We start from the raw sequence: 19,207 nt of genomic DNA, 5'->3' as shown, positions 1-19,207 counted from the left end.
GGCTCGGGGGTGATCTGATGGCCACCTATAAGTGTATCAGGGGTGACCACCAGTATCTGGGGGAACGATTGTTCACCACAGTGCTCCAAGGGATGACAAGTTCGAATGGTTATCAACTACTGCAAGACCATTTCAGGCTGGAGGTAAGGACGAACTTCTTTACTGTCCATGCCCCCAAGATCTGGAATAGCCTGCCACCAGAGGTGGTTCAAGCACCTACATTGAATACCTTCAAGAGAAATTTGGATGCTTATCTTGCTGGGATCCTATGACCCCAGCTGATTTACTGCCCCTCAGGTACAGGGCTGTACTTGATGATCTTCCAAGGTCCCTTCCAGTCCTAATGTCCATGAAATCTGTGAAATCTAAGGAGGCCTGGAGCTGTTGGGAATGCACAACCTCACTGACAAATCCCCAAGAAAAGCAAGGGGTCTTAAGGCCTCCCTTGAGGCCTTTGGGTGTCACATCCCAAAGTTCATCTGCAAAACATCTGCCTTCATTACACCCTGAGCAGGGAATTTCTTTTATATTCCAAGATGTTCTTCACAGGAGGTTTTAATTAGACTCAGTTTAACAAGGACAAACGCAAAGTCCTGTACTTGGGATGGAATAATTACAGGCACAAATACATCCTGGGGAATAACTACCTAGGTTACAGTACTGCAGAGAAGTACTGTATGGTCCACCTGGGGGTTACAGTGGACCATAAAGCTGAATAAGAGCTAACAACATTCTGGTTTGTATTAACAGGAGCATCTCTTACAAATAAAGGGAAGCAATTTTGCTGTTCTAGTTGGCACTAGTGAAGCCTCACCTGGCAAACCATGTCCAGTTTGGAGCCCCATTATTCAAGAAGGATGTGAAGAAAGTGGGCAAAGTCCAGTGGAGAGTGACAAAAATGATTAGAGGCCTAGGAAGCAGGACTTATGAAGAAATGTTAAATGAGCTAGGGTTATTTAATCTGAAAAGAAGAAAAGAGAAGACTGAGGAGGTTTTGATAATCATCTTCAAATACCTGAAGGGTGATTCTAGAGAACAGAAACAGGCTACTCTCTGTGGCCATAGGAGACACGACTAGGAACAATGCTCTCAAGCAGCAGCAGAGGGAATTTAGGTGGGAGATTAGGAGGAACTTTTTCACTGTAAGGGTGGATAAGGCTATCTAGATAAACCACCTAGAGGAGCCATGGACTCTTCATCCCTAGAGATTTTCAAGAGCAGGTTGGACAGACACTTGGCTGGAATGGTTAGTCAGGGATGAAGATGACTTCATGAGGACCCTTCCAGCCCTACTTGCATGATCCTAAGCAAAACCTGGAAGGAGTTCCTGGCTGTGCTCTCAGGGTTCATGCAGATGCCCGACATACCCCATCTATAATTGTGTGGCTTAAATCTGCCATGGGCAGAGGAAGGCTTGTCCATCTGGGGGGGCAAGAAAATAGCCTGCTTGGGGGGAAGTGGGTAGGAAGAGCACAGCCCTGTTGTGACTTCAAATGATTCAGGATGTGGATTTCAGCAAGTGGTTGGGCTTTCTTGGTCCCATATCCATGTGCAGTAGTTCACTTGAAGAGGTAAGCCTATTTAGATAAGGCCGGTCCATTTTTTGCCTAGTTTAGGCTCCCTAAAAGCCTGTACAGATCAGCACTTAGACTGACCTAACCCCAAATGAATCATATGAAGTCACAACAGGTGCCTAACTACTTTTATAAATCCTTGCATCTTAAACTATGGAAGAGGAAACCTGCACTTATGAGTGTGCATTAGTTGTTCTAACGTAACCGTTACGTCTGGTATGCTTCTGTAGTTTTACAAGTTAGCCAAATCACTGTAAATTTATTTCTGAAAGACACAGAGTTAACATTGCAATGGTTGTGCTAAATGTTTATCCCTACAGGAGCATATAGACATGAAGTACATTAAAATAGCTTTTAGTGTCATTTGGTAGTGATACTTGTTGTATCTGTCTGTGCCTCGGTTGATCACCTGAGAAATTAGGATAATAGTATTTCCCCACACAAGAATATGACAGACTGAGGGCAATTCTCCTCTTGCTAGCCAAGACACAAGATAACCAACAAGGGACTCTTTAATTTAGGAGAAGGCGGCAAAGCAAAATCCACTGAAAGTTGAAGTCAGCAAATTTCAAAACAGGAAATAAAGGACTGCATCTTAATAGAGAGAGCATTTTATCACCGTAACATCTTACCAAGGGCAAGCATCACTTAGGTGCTTTAAATCAAGACCAGCTCTTTTGATTTTCTTTATTAAAATATTCCCCATTTCAACCACAATAAGATCAAGGGTTCACTGGATACCAGCTTGTGGCCTGCGTTATGAGAAAGGTCAGGCTACATGATCATGATGATTGCTTCTGATTTGGAAAAGCCATTTCCTTTGTTGAAATAAACTGACAGAAAAGAATATGAGGGAAGCCCGATATTATCTTGCACATGGTGACAGAATGCCTCACACCTCACCAAAAATTTGTTTTTTTAGACGAAAACTCAGAGCTATTGTATCTGGCTAGGATTTATTTTCTGGCTCAGGAATGCTCTTAATTCAATATACTTTTTATTTCCAGCCTATTTTGCACTTGGGGAGATGACAGCTTGTAGTTCAGGTCCTCACCAGAACAGCAAGTCTTAATGGACAGTGAACTTGAACACGGACTCAACAGACCTGGGTTCTACCCGTGACACTGTTACTGGCCTGCTGGGTGAGCACATGCAAATCACTTTTCCCCCTCTCTACATTAGTGCTCAGATCTGTAGAATGGAAATAATGATATCAACTGTGTTTATAAAGTGCTTTGAGATCATTGTATGCCGACCGCCATATGCAAGCTTCTCCCCACCCCTGTGTCCAGCTGGACAGGCAGTGCCTGTGCGGCACAGCGGTACTGCTGCCCTTGCCCCACTCCAGCCTTGCTCTGGGAAGGTGGCAGTGTGGGGTTCTGGGTGGCAGCACTCCTTCCCCACCCACCCACATGTACCCCTAGAGCCTTCCCAATTACCCCCAGCTGACAACCCCTGCCCAAGACAAAAGCAATGTTATTGGCAAAGTAACTGTTTGTTCCCCTTAACAGCTTTTTTAATATGCCACGTGGCAGAATCAAGAATTGCATGTTTAGAATGGACAATACAGAACTTAGGTTCTCTCTACAAAAGATGCCAAAAGCACTAGGGACAGTTTCCAAGCACTGATCTGAGGCCTGGTATTGGCAGTTCTAACATATCAAAATAGTTTACAAAACACGATTAGGAACAAGAAGTAGCCAGGAATCAGAGCAGGGTCAGCCAACAGTGTTACCAGAGAAGTTTACAAGATGTAAGCAAGCAAAACGGAAAAGCAAAGGGCAGAACACCAAGGAGGTCCCATCCTGTCCTGTGGTCAAAATAAAGACAAAACAGCAATGCAAGTAAAACACTGAAGAGACCACAGAATAAGGTTACTCAGCTATTGCAATGCAGCCGGTGAATGCTAGCAGTGCCTAGCTGAGCCACATCGTCTATCTGGACTCATCTTGTGGATTCCCTGAACTATAATTCACTTTGAATGTCTTCTCCCAACACAATAAGGAATCTAACACAGATGCATCATCTCCATGTGTTTATGCCAGATAAATAGTTATTTATGGCTCTTGATTAATTCTATCATCTTCAGTATAAGCCAAGGATCAGGAACCCCTTACAAAGCATGGCACGTGATGCCATTTTGCTCGGCACGCCACAGCTGGCCCGGGCTCTGGGCAGATGCCACTGACCACAGGGCCCGAGCTGCTCACAGCACATGACGGGAGGCTGCAAGCTGTGCTGCAGGCAGCCCGCACTCCATGGCAGGAGAGCGGGCTGCCATGGAGCCTGGGCTGGCTATGGCAGGCAGCTGGGAGGCTGCAAACAGCTACACTGGGCTCTGGAGCCCTGGCACCAGGCAACAGCTGCACACACGCTTCTTGGCAGATGTCAGGGGTGGGGCCTAGCATAGCACAGGCAGGCAGGCAGGCTACAAACAGCTGCACCAGGGTACATAGCCCCAGCCAAGCTCACCCACCACCATGCCTGGTCCACTGCAGGTGCCTGGCAGGGGCTGGCCCCCTGCCTGGAAGCACTCTCACACAGCTCTGGAAGCAGCAGGCACTCAGGGGGTGCCCCGTACCCTATGAGCAGGTGCTGAGGGAGGCACCACCACCACAACGGCATTGTCCTGCTGAGCTGAGAACCCCAAGGAAAGGTGCTTCTGGTGGCACCTCGGAGAAGCCTAGGAAACCATCGGCACCACACATCCCCTCCTGACCTTTTTAAAATCATCAGCGTGGCAGGGAGCCAGCATCTCTTTCTTTTCCTTTTCTTAGGGCTGCTTGTACCAGGTAGCCACAAGGCTAGAAGCAGCTGCACCGAGGTCAAGAGCCCCAGCCCGGTTCATTGATGGCAGCAGCTGCACATACAACTCAGGTAGCACAGCAGGGAAGGGGCCAAGGCTGTGCTGCCATAATAAGGATTGGACCCCTGGCAGCTCCCCCACCATCCACCTCAGGCACACCAACATCTTCCAGGTCCACGTTGTGGGGGGTTTTGGCACTCGGCCCCAAAATACTGCTGACCCCCGGTATAAACACATTTCTTCTGATTACTGCATAGGGACTGCCGGGAGCTCTGTTGGGAGCTCTACTTCCAGCTCTCTTGGGAGACTTCTTGTGTGACCTCAGGGGATCCACTTTTTGCCTCCATTTCCACCTCTGTACATAAGTGCAAAGTATTATTTATAGTGTCCTGCACATGCCCAGAAGAGAATGCATGTTATCACTGCATGCCCAAGTCTGTGTAAGGCTGTCTGTAGTTCTTACACATAATTGCCATACTAATCAGCAACTGCCTTGCACCAACAATGCATAATACATACAGCACCTTCTCAATCTTCACCTGCTTCTCCCCTCTTTTGGGAGGGTCTAAAGCTTCGTATTACATAACAAGCAATAGAACAAGACTTGGATGCTGAAAGCTATTTAGAGAATGCTAGGTGATCTAGTGAGCAGCACTGGATACTGTAGGGATACCTACTTCTTTGTTAGGCTAAACACTCCTATAGATGGCAACTTTTCATGAGATTCAGGTACTGCCAAGACCCATCAAAGTTTCCAGGAGGGACCCCCTGCCAGTTTGGCAGTCAAACTAAGCTCCGTCGCATGGTTTGCCACAAGAGTACACAGATTAACTTCTTTGTACAGACAAGGTAATTCAGCTGTTTCTGCAATGTCTCTGAAGGTCTACTGATAGCTGTGTATAAATCAGCCTGCTTTCAGAGACATGTGTTTGGATTTCTCTCTCCTACAGAATCTGGATGCAATTTTTTAAAACACATTTTTATTGTAGACTAAGAAAATGAGCAACTGGATGGAGGGCAAATAAATAAATGTGAGGAAGGAAACCAAAGAAAGCAAATACAACTTCCCAAACTAGGATTATAGAGTTATTTGGTGCCATAGAAGAGAGCCATTAACTACTTGACATGGATGTCAGAGCTCCAGTTAAAACAAGACTAAACAAAGAGATTTAAGCAGCACAAACAAACATCAATGTGTGATTCCACTAACATCCCATGAAAACAGGAGCTGAAGTCAGTTCTTACAGGGTTTGCACCACTTAGTTTCAGATACATATGACTAGAATTATCTCCTAGGACAGGAAGTTACAGTTACCATATAGCTGCATTTCCTGTCCTGCAGGATGTAATATAAGCTGGAAACAAAGGGAGGGGTGGGGGAAGACTGCACAAGAAACTTCAATTAGAGTGAGTTCCTCATTAAGACAATGAAGACTTTGTCTCATGCCTGTACTTAGCTTCATACTAGCTGATACCTTTTGCAGTCATGGAAGAAAGCCTTTTTGTATTCCCCGAATTCCTGAAATAAACCCTATCATATATGAGACAGCAAGCTGTGTGCATGCTAGGTTTAAAAAAGTCTATAGTATCAGCACTTAAAGTGTATCGCTCAAAACTACATCAGCTCACATTTCCCACACAACAAAACTATCTAGAAAGCGACAAACACTGAAGAGTTACAATATGCTTCTATCATAGACAGCAAAATCAAGAATGGATGCATCCTTGACATTTTACTAGTCATAAGAGAAATTATGTAGGTTACATGCACATTTTTCCTCCAACAGCACCAACTGTTATAATATAAAATAGAATTACAACAGCATCACAAGTAGCTTCCAACCAGAAGGGACTGCGATATGAGCAAGTATATAAACTCTGAGAACTACTCAAGAAATACTTGAGGGGACAGCATGGCATTTGGGTGGAAAGGAAGAGAGTCAATGTTGCAGTCTCTGGCATAAAATGAAAGAAAAGATAGACACTGAATACTGCTGCGTGAAATCAGGAAGTCAAAAGTCCCATCGCATCACAGCCAGATGACAAAGCTGAACAAGCTGTTAAAAATACTAAAATTCGATTAAAGGGGACTGTAAAGGAAGTGCCAGCACATGGCAAGCCATCACTGAATGGAAAGACAAATACAGAAGGTATTAGTAACAAAGTCATACTTGATATCAAGATGCCAGTGCACCTTGCTGCTAGCAATGCCAGTATTACTATCACTAGGAGCACTGGAAGTAGCACCAGGCAAAACAGGAGAGATAGGCAACAGCTAGATCCGACAAGCTAAACACCTCTCAGAATCAAACTACTACCCCTGGACAGATCATACACAAAGGTAACAAGCTGAAAGTGTAAATCCTCACCTGTGTTGTGTGTGTGTTGATAGTACACTGTTTAACCAAAGCCGTGTAGTAGCGTTTAAGCAGCCCTGATGGGCCAGGGTAAGAAGCAGATTGTGTTTGGTATCATCTTTTACTGAAACAGTTATACATTTCTGCCAGACATTAGACAAACTTTGAGGCAAAAAAGCCCTTCTTGAAGACTTCTAGCAGTATCCCATCTACATAGTTACTCCAATAAGAAATACTATCAAACAAATCCTGCTTCTAACCAAAACCATGAATATACACATACAGCTAACAAAGGATAAAACACAGACATCAAGGGACAGGGGGGAAGACAAGCGGGGTTAAGAATACACTTTGAGTCTTAAATCAGCAGGATGTGCAAGGAACAGAGGCCAAAAGCAACTGGAAATTATTACAACAGATTCCCAACATGGCATGCATCACTGAAGATGAAAGCACAAGGCAGCATCCTGGAATCACAAGAACAGACCCCAGCTGACTCCAGCATCAAACCACCTGCAAGTTGTACACAGAACAAGGCATGAAAGAACAATCCGGCTGAACTTTAGCAGTTAAGCAACTTAAGAATTCATTCAAATAAAGAAAGGGGTGATGTTGAGTAAGGGAAAAAGCGCTTTGATCGTGACTTTATGGAAACTTCATAGACATCAGGGCTGAAAGGAACCTCGGGAGATCATCAAGTCCAGCCCCCTGCCCAAAGGGCAGGAAGTCAGCTGAGGTCATAGGATCCCAGCAAGATAAGCATCCAATTTACTCTTGAAGGTGTTCAATGTAGGTGCTTGAACCACCTCCGCTGGCAGACTGTTCCAGACCTCGGGAGCTCGGACAGTAAAGAAATTCTTCCTTATATCCAGCCTGAAACAGTCTTGCAGGAGTTTGTGACCGTTCGACCTCATCATCCCTTGGGGCGCAAACACCATCAGGTTCTCGTCTGCCCATTTGCTGAGCTTGTCCAGGTCAGCCTGGATCACCCGCCTGTCTTCTGGCATGGATGCTTTGCCCCAAAGTTTGGTGTCATTGGTGAACTTGGCCAGTCCACTCCTGACTCCAATGTCCACATCATTAATGAAGATGTTGAACAGTATGGGTCCAAGGACAGAGCCTTGAGGGACCCCACTGGTCACAGGGCACCACGATGAGTGACTGCCATCGATTACAACCCTCTGGGTCCGACCACGGAGCCAGTTTCCCAGCCAGCGGATCGTGGTGGAGCCAAGGCCACAACTGGGCAGTCTGGCTAAGAGGTGATCATGGGATACCAGATCAAAAGCTTTTTTCAAGTCAGGATATATGACATCAATCTCTTCTCCCTCGTCCAGGTGATAGGTCACCTGGTCATAGAAGGAAATGAGATTGGTCAAACAAGACCTACCCGCAACAAACACATGCTGGCTATCCCTTAGGATGTTAGCCTGGGCCAGTCCCTCAAGGATGGCCTCCTTAATAAACTTTTCTAAGATCTTCCCCAGGATAGAAGTCAGGCGAACGGGCCTGTAGTTAGCCGGATCCACTCTCCTCCCTTTCTTGAAGATCGGCACCACATTGGCCTTCTTCCAGTCTTCGGGCACTACACCAGAGCGCCAGGAGTTTTCAAAGATCCGTGCCAGGGGCTGAGCTATGACGCTCGCCAGCTCCTTGAGTACCCTGGGGTGCAGATTGTCAGGGCCGGCTGACTTGAAGGTATCCAGCTTCTCAAGGTGTTCCTTCACGAGGTCAGCGTTTATGGAGGGCAGGGGATCCCATCACCCGGAACTCCCTGTCCCATAGCAGGCATGGGCGTCCCATGGGACTGATGAAAGACTGACGCAAAGTACCTATTTAATAGGTTGGCTTTTTCCTGGGCATCAGTTGTCAGTTGCCCCATTTTGCTGAGTGATCTTCCCAGGAGATGTCCGGGTAATTGAAGTCACCCATGACAACCAAGGTCCTGGAGCAAGCGGCCTCAGTCAGTTTCCGGGCGAACTCCTGATCAAGCTCGGGACTTTGAGTGGGAGGTCTGTAGTAGACTCCCACCATTGTGTCCCCTGTGCCGTATTCCCCACGAATTTTTACCCAGAGGGTCTCTAGCTGTCCATGCTGGTCGCCAACATCAGCTTGCAGGGACACGTAGCTTTCCTTCACGTAGAGAGCTACACCCCCGCCCCTTTTGTCAACACGATCCCTCCTGTACAGGGTATAGCCCTCTGTACCCGTGGTCCAGTCGTGGTCCACCAGGTCTCCGTTATCCCAATGACGTCATAATTCTTTGCACTGAGCAGGAGGATGAGCTCCTGGCATTAGTGTACAGGCAGGCAAGTGTCCCCTTAGGGGCTCTTGCCTTGCCCACAGATTGTGCCAGGGCTGGGGCAGGGGTGGGCTCCCTTAAGTGCCTTGGTCTGCTGGCTTCGCAAGGGTTGCTCAGTGGGCCAGCAGTGGCAGTAGTCCCCCCATCCCCCAGCAGGCTTAGTTTAAAGCCTGGTAGAGCAGGTCAGCCAGCCCGGCTGAGAAGAGCCTCCTCCCCAGGGGGGAGAGGTGGAGGCCATCTCTTCCGAGCCTCTCTCGCCAAAGAGCGGGCTGTGGTCATGGAAGCCAAAGCCTTCCCGATGACACCAGCGCCGCAGTCTTTGGTTCACTGCGTGGATCCTCCTCTCCCTCCTCAGCCCATAGCCCGAGACTGGGAGGATTGATGAAAACACCACCTGAGCTCCCAGACCCCTAAGCCCCGCTCCCAACTCCCTGTAGCGCCTCATGACCTGGCTGGGGGTGCTCCGAGCCGTGTCATTGGTGCCCACGTGAATAAGGAGCATGGCATAGTCGTCTGTGGGCCCGAGGAGCTCTGGGATCCTCTCTGCAATGTCTCGGATGCGGGCCCCCAGGAAGCAGCAGACTTCCCGGGCTAAGGAGTCGGGGCAGCAGATTGCCCCCTCAGCCCCCAGAGGATGGAGTCTCCCACAACAAACCCCTTTCGTTTTGTCTTGGGGAGAGTGGGGGCAGTAGCTGTGGTTGAGCCTGGGCTGCCTGCGGGAGCCGGCAACTGAGCAGGCTCTGCTGGGGCTGCAAGAGGTGCGAACCTGTTGCTAAGCTCCAGCGAGGGAGGGGCCTTGGTGCAGCAGGCCTTAGGGCCCTTGACCACCTTGGTCCATCCTCCTGACTGGGCAGAGCGGGAGGTCCCAGAGTCCTCCTTAGTCCTGGAGGGAGACGGAGCTCTCCCCTGTGGCTCCCGGGGGAGAAGGGCCTGGCAGTAGGAGTCTATCTCCTGCTCGCGGTCCCTGATGGCACGCAGTCTCTGGACAGTGGCCTGGATCTCCTCCAGTTGGCGCGCCAGAGACCCCAGTAGGGAGCAGACCCCGCAAGGGGAGGTGGCCATGCTCCCAGGCCCCAGAGCCTGAAAAAGGGACAGGCAGCCCCCGCAGCCAAGAGCCAGGGGCTCCGTCTGCGTGGAGCCCGGAACCGTGGGCTCCGTCTGGGCGGCCGTCTCTGAGGTGCCCAATGGGGGGGCTGCAGAGCCCGAGGGGACCCTTGGGGTGTGGCGCGTGCCCATCTGTGTCATAAGATGATAGAAAGCTAAGTATATAAGCAAAATGAAGTGAAAGCACTAAAAGGTGTTCTCAAAAGTGAACATAGGGAGGTAACAATAAACCCTTCCAAGCACATCTGGGTGCTTTTCAGGTAATACTTGGTAAGACAGAACGGCACGTGTAGAGGAAGGAAGAGATCCTGCTAGCTTGTTTTTCTGCTGTACCCTACAACCTTTTCTTTTCAGTCTCCAGCTCTCTGCACTCTAAATTCTCTCAATGCTTAGATGAGCCACTTGATTTGTGTACAGTGGAAGGCACTTCAGTCCACTGGATAGGCAGAAGACTGGCATTTAGGAGATCCGGGTTCTAGTGTCACCTCTGTAGCTATTGATCTTTGGCAGCTCACTTTCCTTTCCACAGCTCCCTGTCTCAGTTTCCTCCAAGTGGAAACTGAGGCAGGGAGAAGTAAAGGAAGCTTTCCAGTGTGGAAAAGAAGCAACTGATACTTCTCCTCTTCTGTAAAGTGCTTCATCTCCTCCTCTGCAATGTGCTTCACAGTCTAAGACAGGAGTGGGCAAAACGGTGGATCAGCTCAGGGGCACAACTCCATTTCCCAGCAGCTTTTGCCTGCTTCCCTGCACTGGTTTCCATGGAGACTCCAGCAGCAGTGGTGCCATGACAGCATGGGACCAGGGTTTCCATGGAGACCAGCTCCAGTGGTGCTGGCAGGGAACACAGCTGAGCTGGAAGGGGCTCCGCAGCTGGGGCTGGGATCTCAGAGTGGTGACACCATGGTCTGCAGCCAGGGCAGAGCTCTGATCTACTGCCTGCCTATGGTGTGCGGGCAGATCAAAGCTCTGACCTGTTCTGGACCATGCTGTCACTGCCACAAGATCCCAGCCCCAGAGGAGCTCCCTGCCCAGCTGCTTGTCCTGCCAGCACCGCAGTGGCTGGTCTCCATGAAAACCCTGGTCCCGCACTGTCACGGCCCCACTGCTGCTGGGGTCTCTGCAGAAACCAGCTGCAGCAACAGGCAGGGGATGCTTGGAAATGGAGTCTGCCTCAGGCCTGATCTGGCTCAGGGGCTGAGTTTACAGGTGGGTCAGGGATATTTTACAGAAATTGCCACTACCAGCACAATTCGTATGTGAGGTGCTTAACTCATCCTAGAACTGACAAACCTGGAGTCACAACTTGGGCAAGATTATGCGATGCTGTGAATTCCATAGCCCAAAATTCAGACTAACCAATGACAAGAAACCTTGGAAAGTGAAAAACATGCACCCACTGCAGGAATCTTCACAAAAGGTGCTGGACAGTATTATTAAGCCTGTTTTAATGCGATTGCAATGGTTTGCATAAGGTCTAGTGACTTGGAGAAGACACTACTTTATTTCATGCCAGTTCTGGAAAGCGGCTCATATTGACTTGGAGATCACATAGAAAAAGAGCTCCTAAATAAACCAGACCAAAGATGATTGGGCCCAATTCTTCCCCCAACCATAGCTAAAGTCAGGAGCACTACAACTCTGCTGACACAAATGGAAGTGCCTTGCTCTAAGCCCAATGCCTCGCATTTTCAGGCATACAACAGCCCATAACCCCAGTGCCCAAGTATGGGCAGGATTCAGTCAGTATGTGTACAAGCAGATCAGGGTGCCTCACATTACCCCACCAAAAGTTTCTGGCTTTGGTGGAAGGGTTGGAGAACTAAACTAGCTGGACTCAAATCTAAAGAACTGAAGACCACTCTTCAGAATCAAATGTCCATTACGGGACAGGGAGAAGAGACTGAAATCTTGACTTCAAGAAAGCCTTTGATCTGGTATCCCACGATCACCTCTTGGCAAAACTGGCCAACTGCTGTCTTGGGTCCACCACGATCCACTGGCTGGGGAACTGGCTCCATGGTCAGACCCAGAGGGTGGTGGTTGACAGAAGTCAATCATCATGGTGCCCTGTGGCCAGTGGGGGTCCCCAAAGGCTCTGTCCTTGGACCCCTATTGTTCAACGTCTTCATTAATGATGTGGACATTGGAGTCAGAAGCGGACTGGCCAAGTTTGCCAACAATACCAAACTCTGGAGTAAAGCATCCACACCTAAAGACAGGACAGCAATCCAGGCTGACCTTGACAGGCTCAGGAAATGGGCAGACGAGAACCTGATGGTGTTTAACACCGAAAAATGCAAGGTTCTCCACCCTGGGAGGAAAAACCTGCAGCATCCTTATAGGCTCAGCAGTGCTATACTGGTTAGCACTACGGATGAAAAGGACTTGGGGGTCATGATTGACCGCAAGATGAACACGAGCCTTCAATGTGATGCGGCGGCTAGTAAAGCGAGTGAAACCCTGGCTTGCATCCATAGATGCTTCTCAAGCAAATCCCGGGACATCATTCTCCCCTTGTACTCGGCCTTGGTGAGGCCGCAGCTGGAGTACTGCGTCCAGTTTTGGGCTCCACCATTCAGAAAGGATCTGGAGAAGCTTGAGCAAGTCCAGAGAAGAGCCACGCACATGATCAGGTCAGGAAAACAGATCTTACGATGACAGGCTGAGAGCCATGGGGCTCTTTAGCCTGGAAAAGTGCAGGCTCAGGGGTGATCTGATGGCCACCTATAAGTTTATCACGGGTGACCACCAGTATCTGGGGGAACGATTGTTCACCAGCGCGCCCCAAGGCATGACAAGGTCGAACGGTTATAAACTATTGCAAGACCATTCCAGGCTGGACATAAGAAAGAATTTGTTTACTATCTGAGCCCCCAAGGCGGAATAGCCTGCCACCGGAGGTGGTTCAAGCACCTACACTGAACACCTTCAAGAGAAATTTGGATGCTTATCTTGCTGGATGCTTGGATGTTTATCCTATGACCCCAGCTGACTTCCTGCCCTTTGGGCAGGGGGCTGGACTTGACGATCTCCCAAGGTCCCTTCCAGCCCCAATATCTATGAAATCTGTGAAATATTTTGTTCAGTTATCTCACCCTTTTCTTGCACAGAACAAGAATGGTAACTCAGGAAAAAACACCAGTACTCTGTGTAAAGCCGATGGTCCGAGACTTCCCTTTCCTGTATATCTTAAGCATAGACTCTACTGCTTCTAGCTTCAGGTTTGCTACTTTGCTTGAATAACTAAGAAGTCAGTGGAAGTCACTCACAGGCTGAAAGCTTGACCTGGACTCAGTAAAGGCCTCATACACCTTTAGAAACTAAATTTACCTTCATTCTTTCCATCTCCACCCAGTCAGACACCTGATCCTTTTGCTGATTTCCTTAGCAGCAAGTAGGCTTGTGCGTTCCATATAATGAAAGGTTCAACTAAGTAACACTTTCCTGGAGTCTTAACAGCTTTATTAGCCACAACACTGGGCATTGCACTAAAATTTCAGCTGTCCAATGGTTAGCCTCATGGCAAGTATTATTAGACTAAGACACATAATGCAATTGTTTTCTTAAATCAAAGTCCTCTTATTGCACTGCCACTGTTTATATAGTGCCCAAAAACAGGCCAGACATTTGACACTGAACACAGGTCTCTGCCCCTCATATAAACACTTAGCCAAGCTGCCACACAATATGGTACCATAAGTATTTAAGAGAATTAGACAATTTTGGCATAAGTGAATGAGACAACTTTAAAAGAAGCGGTGCATGTGCTACAGTGCCTAGAACATAACTCAGGGCCTGCTGGCTTCATTTCTTCCTTATGCTCATGGTGTCTCCAAAATATTAACAAGACTTACCCCTCTCAGGTGCCCTAGAAGTAGGCGAGGGGAACCTACATGAATCTGATATGCACAAGCACTGATGATGCAAGAGATAGGATTAATTTTTTTATCCAGGATGGGCAGTAGCTACAGCAGCCTAGACACCCTGCCCAAGTCCTGACTTGCGCACCTTCACGAGCCATTCAGTGTTTGGCTTCTTTCTGAAGCTGCCAAGGAAGAACACAAAGCAGTGCCAGCAGCCACATAGGTGGGATTTTATTACTCAAACAACTTTTCACTTGTAGTTCAATTTATTCCAAGATCAGGTGTATAAGAAGGTCCCAGGGCTAACACACAGGTTAGCTGTGAGGGAAGAGAGCTTTTGTCTCTCTGCCACATAATTCCTATATCACCTTGGTCACCTAAAGCTCCACAGGTGACCTAGGACCAGAAGACACCTTAAGGAAGTATAGTCAGGAAAGACTCATTGCCATAACCCAGCTGAACAGGGCAGGCTGCAATCTGCCTTAGGCAGGTGTTGTCCTGCTCCACACCGCCAACCACTTCTCCAGCACGGGCAGGCTGTGAGAGACAGAGAGAAACAGAGAGAGTCTATGAGTTCAAACTAGAAGATGTATTCTTCCTCATATGTATTATATTATAGCTGTATGGCAGAAAATAAGGCTTAATGAAATAAGTTGTTGAAACATCAACTAATGAGCATTATACATCCTCTGATACATCAATTATAATTGCCAGGTACCACACAGTCACCTTGAAAACACCTTTGGCTCTCAGAACCAGACAGTCTTCATGCACACAAAAGGCTTTTATGTCTGAAGAATTAATACGCCATAAAGTTTGCTATACATCTGGCAAGCAAGGCTGTTTAATCCTACTGCAGAAGAGGGGATGAGGCCCAGCCAGCTCCTACTGATGGAACAGTAGTGAGTTTGTACTCCAACACAGAGACACTGCAGCTTGCTGGCCTTATTTATAGAGCTCAAAGAAAGCTGACATGCTGCAGTGAAATGCAGCAACACTTGGGGTCATTATAACAAAAACGTGTGCCAGCAAACTGGTTCCTGCCAGCAAAAAGAAGGGGAAGGGATTCAGTGAAAGTACTTTGCAATGTATACTGCAATGCTAAGCACTTAACTTCATTTGGCAAAAAGATGAAGCCTGTTGATCTCACCCAGAAGTTGCTTTATCTGCAATTTGATGCTTGTGATTATAACAATTAGGGCAGGGAAGAATTAGGCAAGGCAACTGCAATCACCACACTGTATTTCATTAAATTAAGCAAAAAACCCCAACACCCCACATCCAAAAAAAACACAATATATCACCACATTGGGGCCTACCCCTCAAACAGCTTGCTCTGAAGAACTCCCATGAAAGCCAGTAATAATGGACTTGGGGCTGCTAAGCCAAATTCCTCCCTGTTTTGGGAGCCTGAACTTCAGAGGTGCTGGGGTGCCCGTAACTCTCAAAGTCATCTCACCTTAGAAATTTATGTCCCCAGTTTCCATTTCTTTCCCTGACTCCACTTGCATATAAGCATTCATCAGCTAGCTTTCAATACGCTTATCCCTAAACCATTGTTCCTAGTAGATGGGGATTCAGATGTAAATAGCACACCAAGCTTCTTCAATTAAATGAGGAGCTTGGAGGAGGGGCATGCACAGACCCTCTTAAACCTTAAATCCTGCAAACTGGGTGAACAAAAGGTAGATTAGACTCACATGATAAATTCAAGTAAACCTGAAAGGCCTCAGTCAATAAATCACTGAGAAAATGGCAGAGTTTCTCACAAAAGCATTGCTCTATGCAGAAAGTGCAAGTAAAGTTTATTTCAGTGGTCCAGGGTTTGTTTTTCACTGGTCCTAAGCAGCCACATTTCCCAGTGACCTCTACTCTCACAAAATCAGGTCCTCAGCTGAAAAGAGGATGTGAAACTTGATTCTCCTCTCACACGGAGGCAACTCCACTGACTTCAGACGTATATTCCAGAGAGAAAACAGCAGCCCCCAAGAATCTTTTGAGGTAGGAGCAGTTGGTATAGGAACCCAGAGTACTTAGGCAGAATTCCTGATACTATGCAATGCAAGTTCTAATTTCCTTAATCAAATTCAGTCAGTACCTTGTAAGAAAGGCCATAAATATCTCTTTCCAGTTTGCATTCATTAACTACAGCAATTTTATCATGCAATCGAGTGTATTTTCAGTCTAGCCCCAGATACAAAGTCATAGTTTGTATTTTGTTCTATTCGTGAAGACAGCACATATAGCACTTTATTTGTCTAGGAGTAAAGATTCCTACTGAAGTGCAGCAGACTTCACTGAAACTATCACATTCGATACAGATTTATCTCACTTCTTGTCTGCCAATATAGATTCAGAAGGCAAACATATCAGGAGAGATTTTCAGCAGGAAAGGCACTGGAAAAATGTCATCTGGAACATTGCATACAGTTTTCTTAGAGATGGTTGAAAGGGGAAGGTTTGCTTGGGAAGGTAGACACCTCAAAAGCTGAAGAACAATGCTGATACAAGAACATGTACTTTGTGGCTAGTACATATACTACCCACTAAGTTGGAAATTCAGAAAAATGTTACTAATCATCAGACTAGTGAGACGGTGAAACAGTCTGCCAATAGGAGCAGCAAGGATTTAAAAAGAAAATTTAATTAGTTTTAAGATGGAGTTTGATCACTTTATGCATGAGATGGTATAACCTGTGACAGCAGGAGAGTTGGCCTCATAGCCTGGGGGTTCCTTTCATTCTTAACAAACCACATGCCCAGACCTGAAACCACCTCTAGCTTGGAGAAAGAAGCAAGATAGTCCAAGCACAAATTCTTACACCAAACTCTAATGAACTAAACCAAAACTTTACCCCTACTCATCAAGATGTTGTCTAGTCCTCATCAGCACTGGTTTTAAGTGCCTGTTAACCCAGCCACCCTCAGCAACAGTATGTTCAAAACGCCCTCAAATACCCAATCTTAATTGTATCAGCCATTAGTTTCAGGAGGACTCTGAAAATAATCTATAATTGCTGGTTTAGTCTCTAATCTAGTTTAACATGCAGGACTTGGTGAGGATCTTAACTGACTTTAAAAGCACAAGTGTTGTTCAAAAAAGAACCAAAAAAATCTTAAAATCTTTTGAAGGGAGGTAAAGGGCAAAACAAACCAGAATCCATGGTCAGCATTTCCTTAATCATTTCAAACTTCTTACACATTAATGTGTTTGAGATTTCCCTGCAAAACCAATAAGGATTAGACTAAAGTCTCTGCCGGACACAACCTCCTACCTGTGATATGCTTGAGTCCCGTCTGAAGAAGTCAAAACACACCGACATAAAGTACACTACCAAAGGGATGTACTGCATATCCCCCTTTAGGGTCAATGAGCGGCAAGCAGCCTAGTACTGCTGCTCACTAGCTACTCCCATAGCTCAAGTGGTAGAGCCGCACGGTTGAGATGAAAGCTCCCCCACGACCATTGAGGGATACAAGGATTAATTAAGAAAGCTCAGTGCCCTTTCAACGGAGAAACTGAGATGTATTAAGTGGTGGTTTCCACCTTTATGCAGGAAAACCTGCAGAACGAGAAAAAAGCAGACACAATGTTGGGTCGGAGGGGGGGATTAAATTGAATAATATTGAAAAAAAATACCATATAACAGCATTACTAGAAACCACTTTTGATTTTGCAGAAGAAAGCCCTGCCCAGAGGAACAGACTTCCACCTTAACCTTAACATACTGTTAAGGTGATGATAGCTTCCCCTGTGCCAAAACCAAGTTTGTTTTTTTTACCCATGGGGACTTTTTAAAATTCTCCCCGAGCCCAAGCATGGCCATCATGTGCCTGAAAGCTAGCAGGAAAAGATACTTTTTTTTTATTATTATTATTATGTTTTTACAGTCTGTTTATCATCTCCAGACCAAGAGCTCTAGCGAGTTTTGCATTTCTTTACATCTCGAACCAGCACGGCTACCGAATACATCCCTCTCTCCTCGCGGGGCACTCCTGCAACTTCACCGGTTACTCCTGATTTGGGATTAAGGAACGGAGACCGCAAGGTTTGTGGCGCAAGGCGTGTCACAGGTCTAGCAAAACGATGGCGGGGGCGGTAAAAAGTACAAAATAAAAAAAAGAGATGAGGGACAGTAAACATCCTCCTCCAGCTGGGCTTGCAGAGCCAGGTCTGCCCCGACCCCCGCGGCTCTCAGAGGGGGCGCAGTGCCCATCAAGGGGTTGCTCGCAGCACTTCGGCGGAAAGCGGAGAACCCCCCCCGCTGCCCGTCTCCTCCAGCCATTTGCTCGGAGCAACTCCGCTGTGGGAGGAGCAGCTCTCCCCGCGGGTCGCCCCGCACCCGGCCGGGCTGGACACGAGTTCGGCACCTCAGGAGATCGGGGTCTGCCCATCCCTGGTCCTCGCGTGGCAGCCCCAGGCTAGACCGCTCCCTCCCCAAACCCGCACGCGCTCACTCACCGCCGCGAGGACCCGGCACCATCCGCGCGGAGGCGTGCCCGCGACACCCGCCGCGTGTGCGGGGAAACGGCGGTTTGACAACTGCCGCCCGCGGGGGCGGGGCCTCGGCTCTGCCCGCCCTTTCCCTCAGCCCGCGGGGAGGGGTTGGGGTCAAACCTGAGGGGGCTGGATGGCCCCTTTCCACCCGCTTCTCTGTGCAGCGAAGTCTGTCAGGATGGGATGTCCGCGGGGTGGCTCTGCATCCCCTCGGGGAGGTGTAGGCCCGGCCGTGGCAGACTCTTCGCAGATGTTTCCCGACATTGGCGAAGCACTGGTGGGCCAACTTCGTGGACAAAGGGGGAACTTGAAGACCGTCCGTATCCGCTGCCTGACTTAGCGTGGTGAGTTGGGAGGATCAAAAGCAGATGAAGTTTGAGAAGTGCCAAGTGCTGCAACGTCCAAGATGGCTGCAGGCCTGGTGGCACTAGCACCACGAATCCTTCGACCCCAGCTGACTTGGGTAGGGCACTGGACCCGGTCTCTTCCAGCCCTGTGAAATCGCTGAACAAAAGGGACCTGAGGGTAATAATAGGGCTGACTATGAACACAAGCTGACTGCGATGCTGTAGCTAGCAGGGCAAATAATACCCTGGTGTGCGTCAGTCAGTGCATCTCAGAACCCAGGAGGCGATTCTTCAGCTTGACTCGGCACTGGTGAGATGCAGCTGGAGGGCTGCATCCAGTCCTGGGCACGCACTTT

General features: G+C 47.9%; 1 protein-coding gene across 3 annotated transcripts in view; it reads right to left on the bottom strand.

Annotated features, from left to right (window-relative positions):
* MYLK (myosin light chain kinase) overlaps positions 1 to 18,563 on the bottom strand; it is a 346,647-nt gene extending 328,084 nt beyond the window's left edge. For 2 of the 3 annotated variants that reach the window (XM_090045981.1, XM_090045986.1), the window contains exon 1: positions 18,469 to 18,563. In XM_090045981.1, coding sequence (XP_089902107.1) covers positions 18,469 to 18,490 — 22 coding nt within the window. In that variant the 5' untranslated portion in view covers positions 18,491 to 18,563. Of the gene's footprint in view, positions 1 to 17,281; positions 17,570 to 18,468 lie in introns of all 3 variants that reach the window. The other variant, XM_090045983.1, reaches the window with a different exon arrangement.
* Positions 18,564 to 19,207: the final 644 nt, after the last annotated feature.

The sequence above is a fragment of the Crocodylus siamensis genome, chromosome 4 (genome assembly GCF_052110815.1).
Source record: "Crocodylus siamensis isolate JL-2025a chromosome 4, ASM5211081v1, whole genome shotgun sequence".
In the NCBI taxonomy this organism is placed as follows: Eukaryota; Metazoa; Chordata; order Crocodylia; family Crocodylidae; genus Crocodylus; species Crocodylus siamensis.
This window is presented reverse-complemented; position numbering and strand designations above follow the sequence as displayed.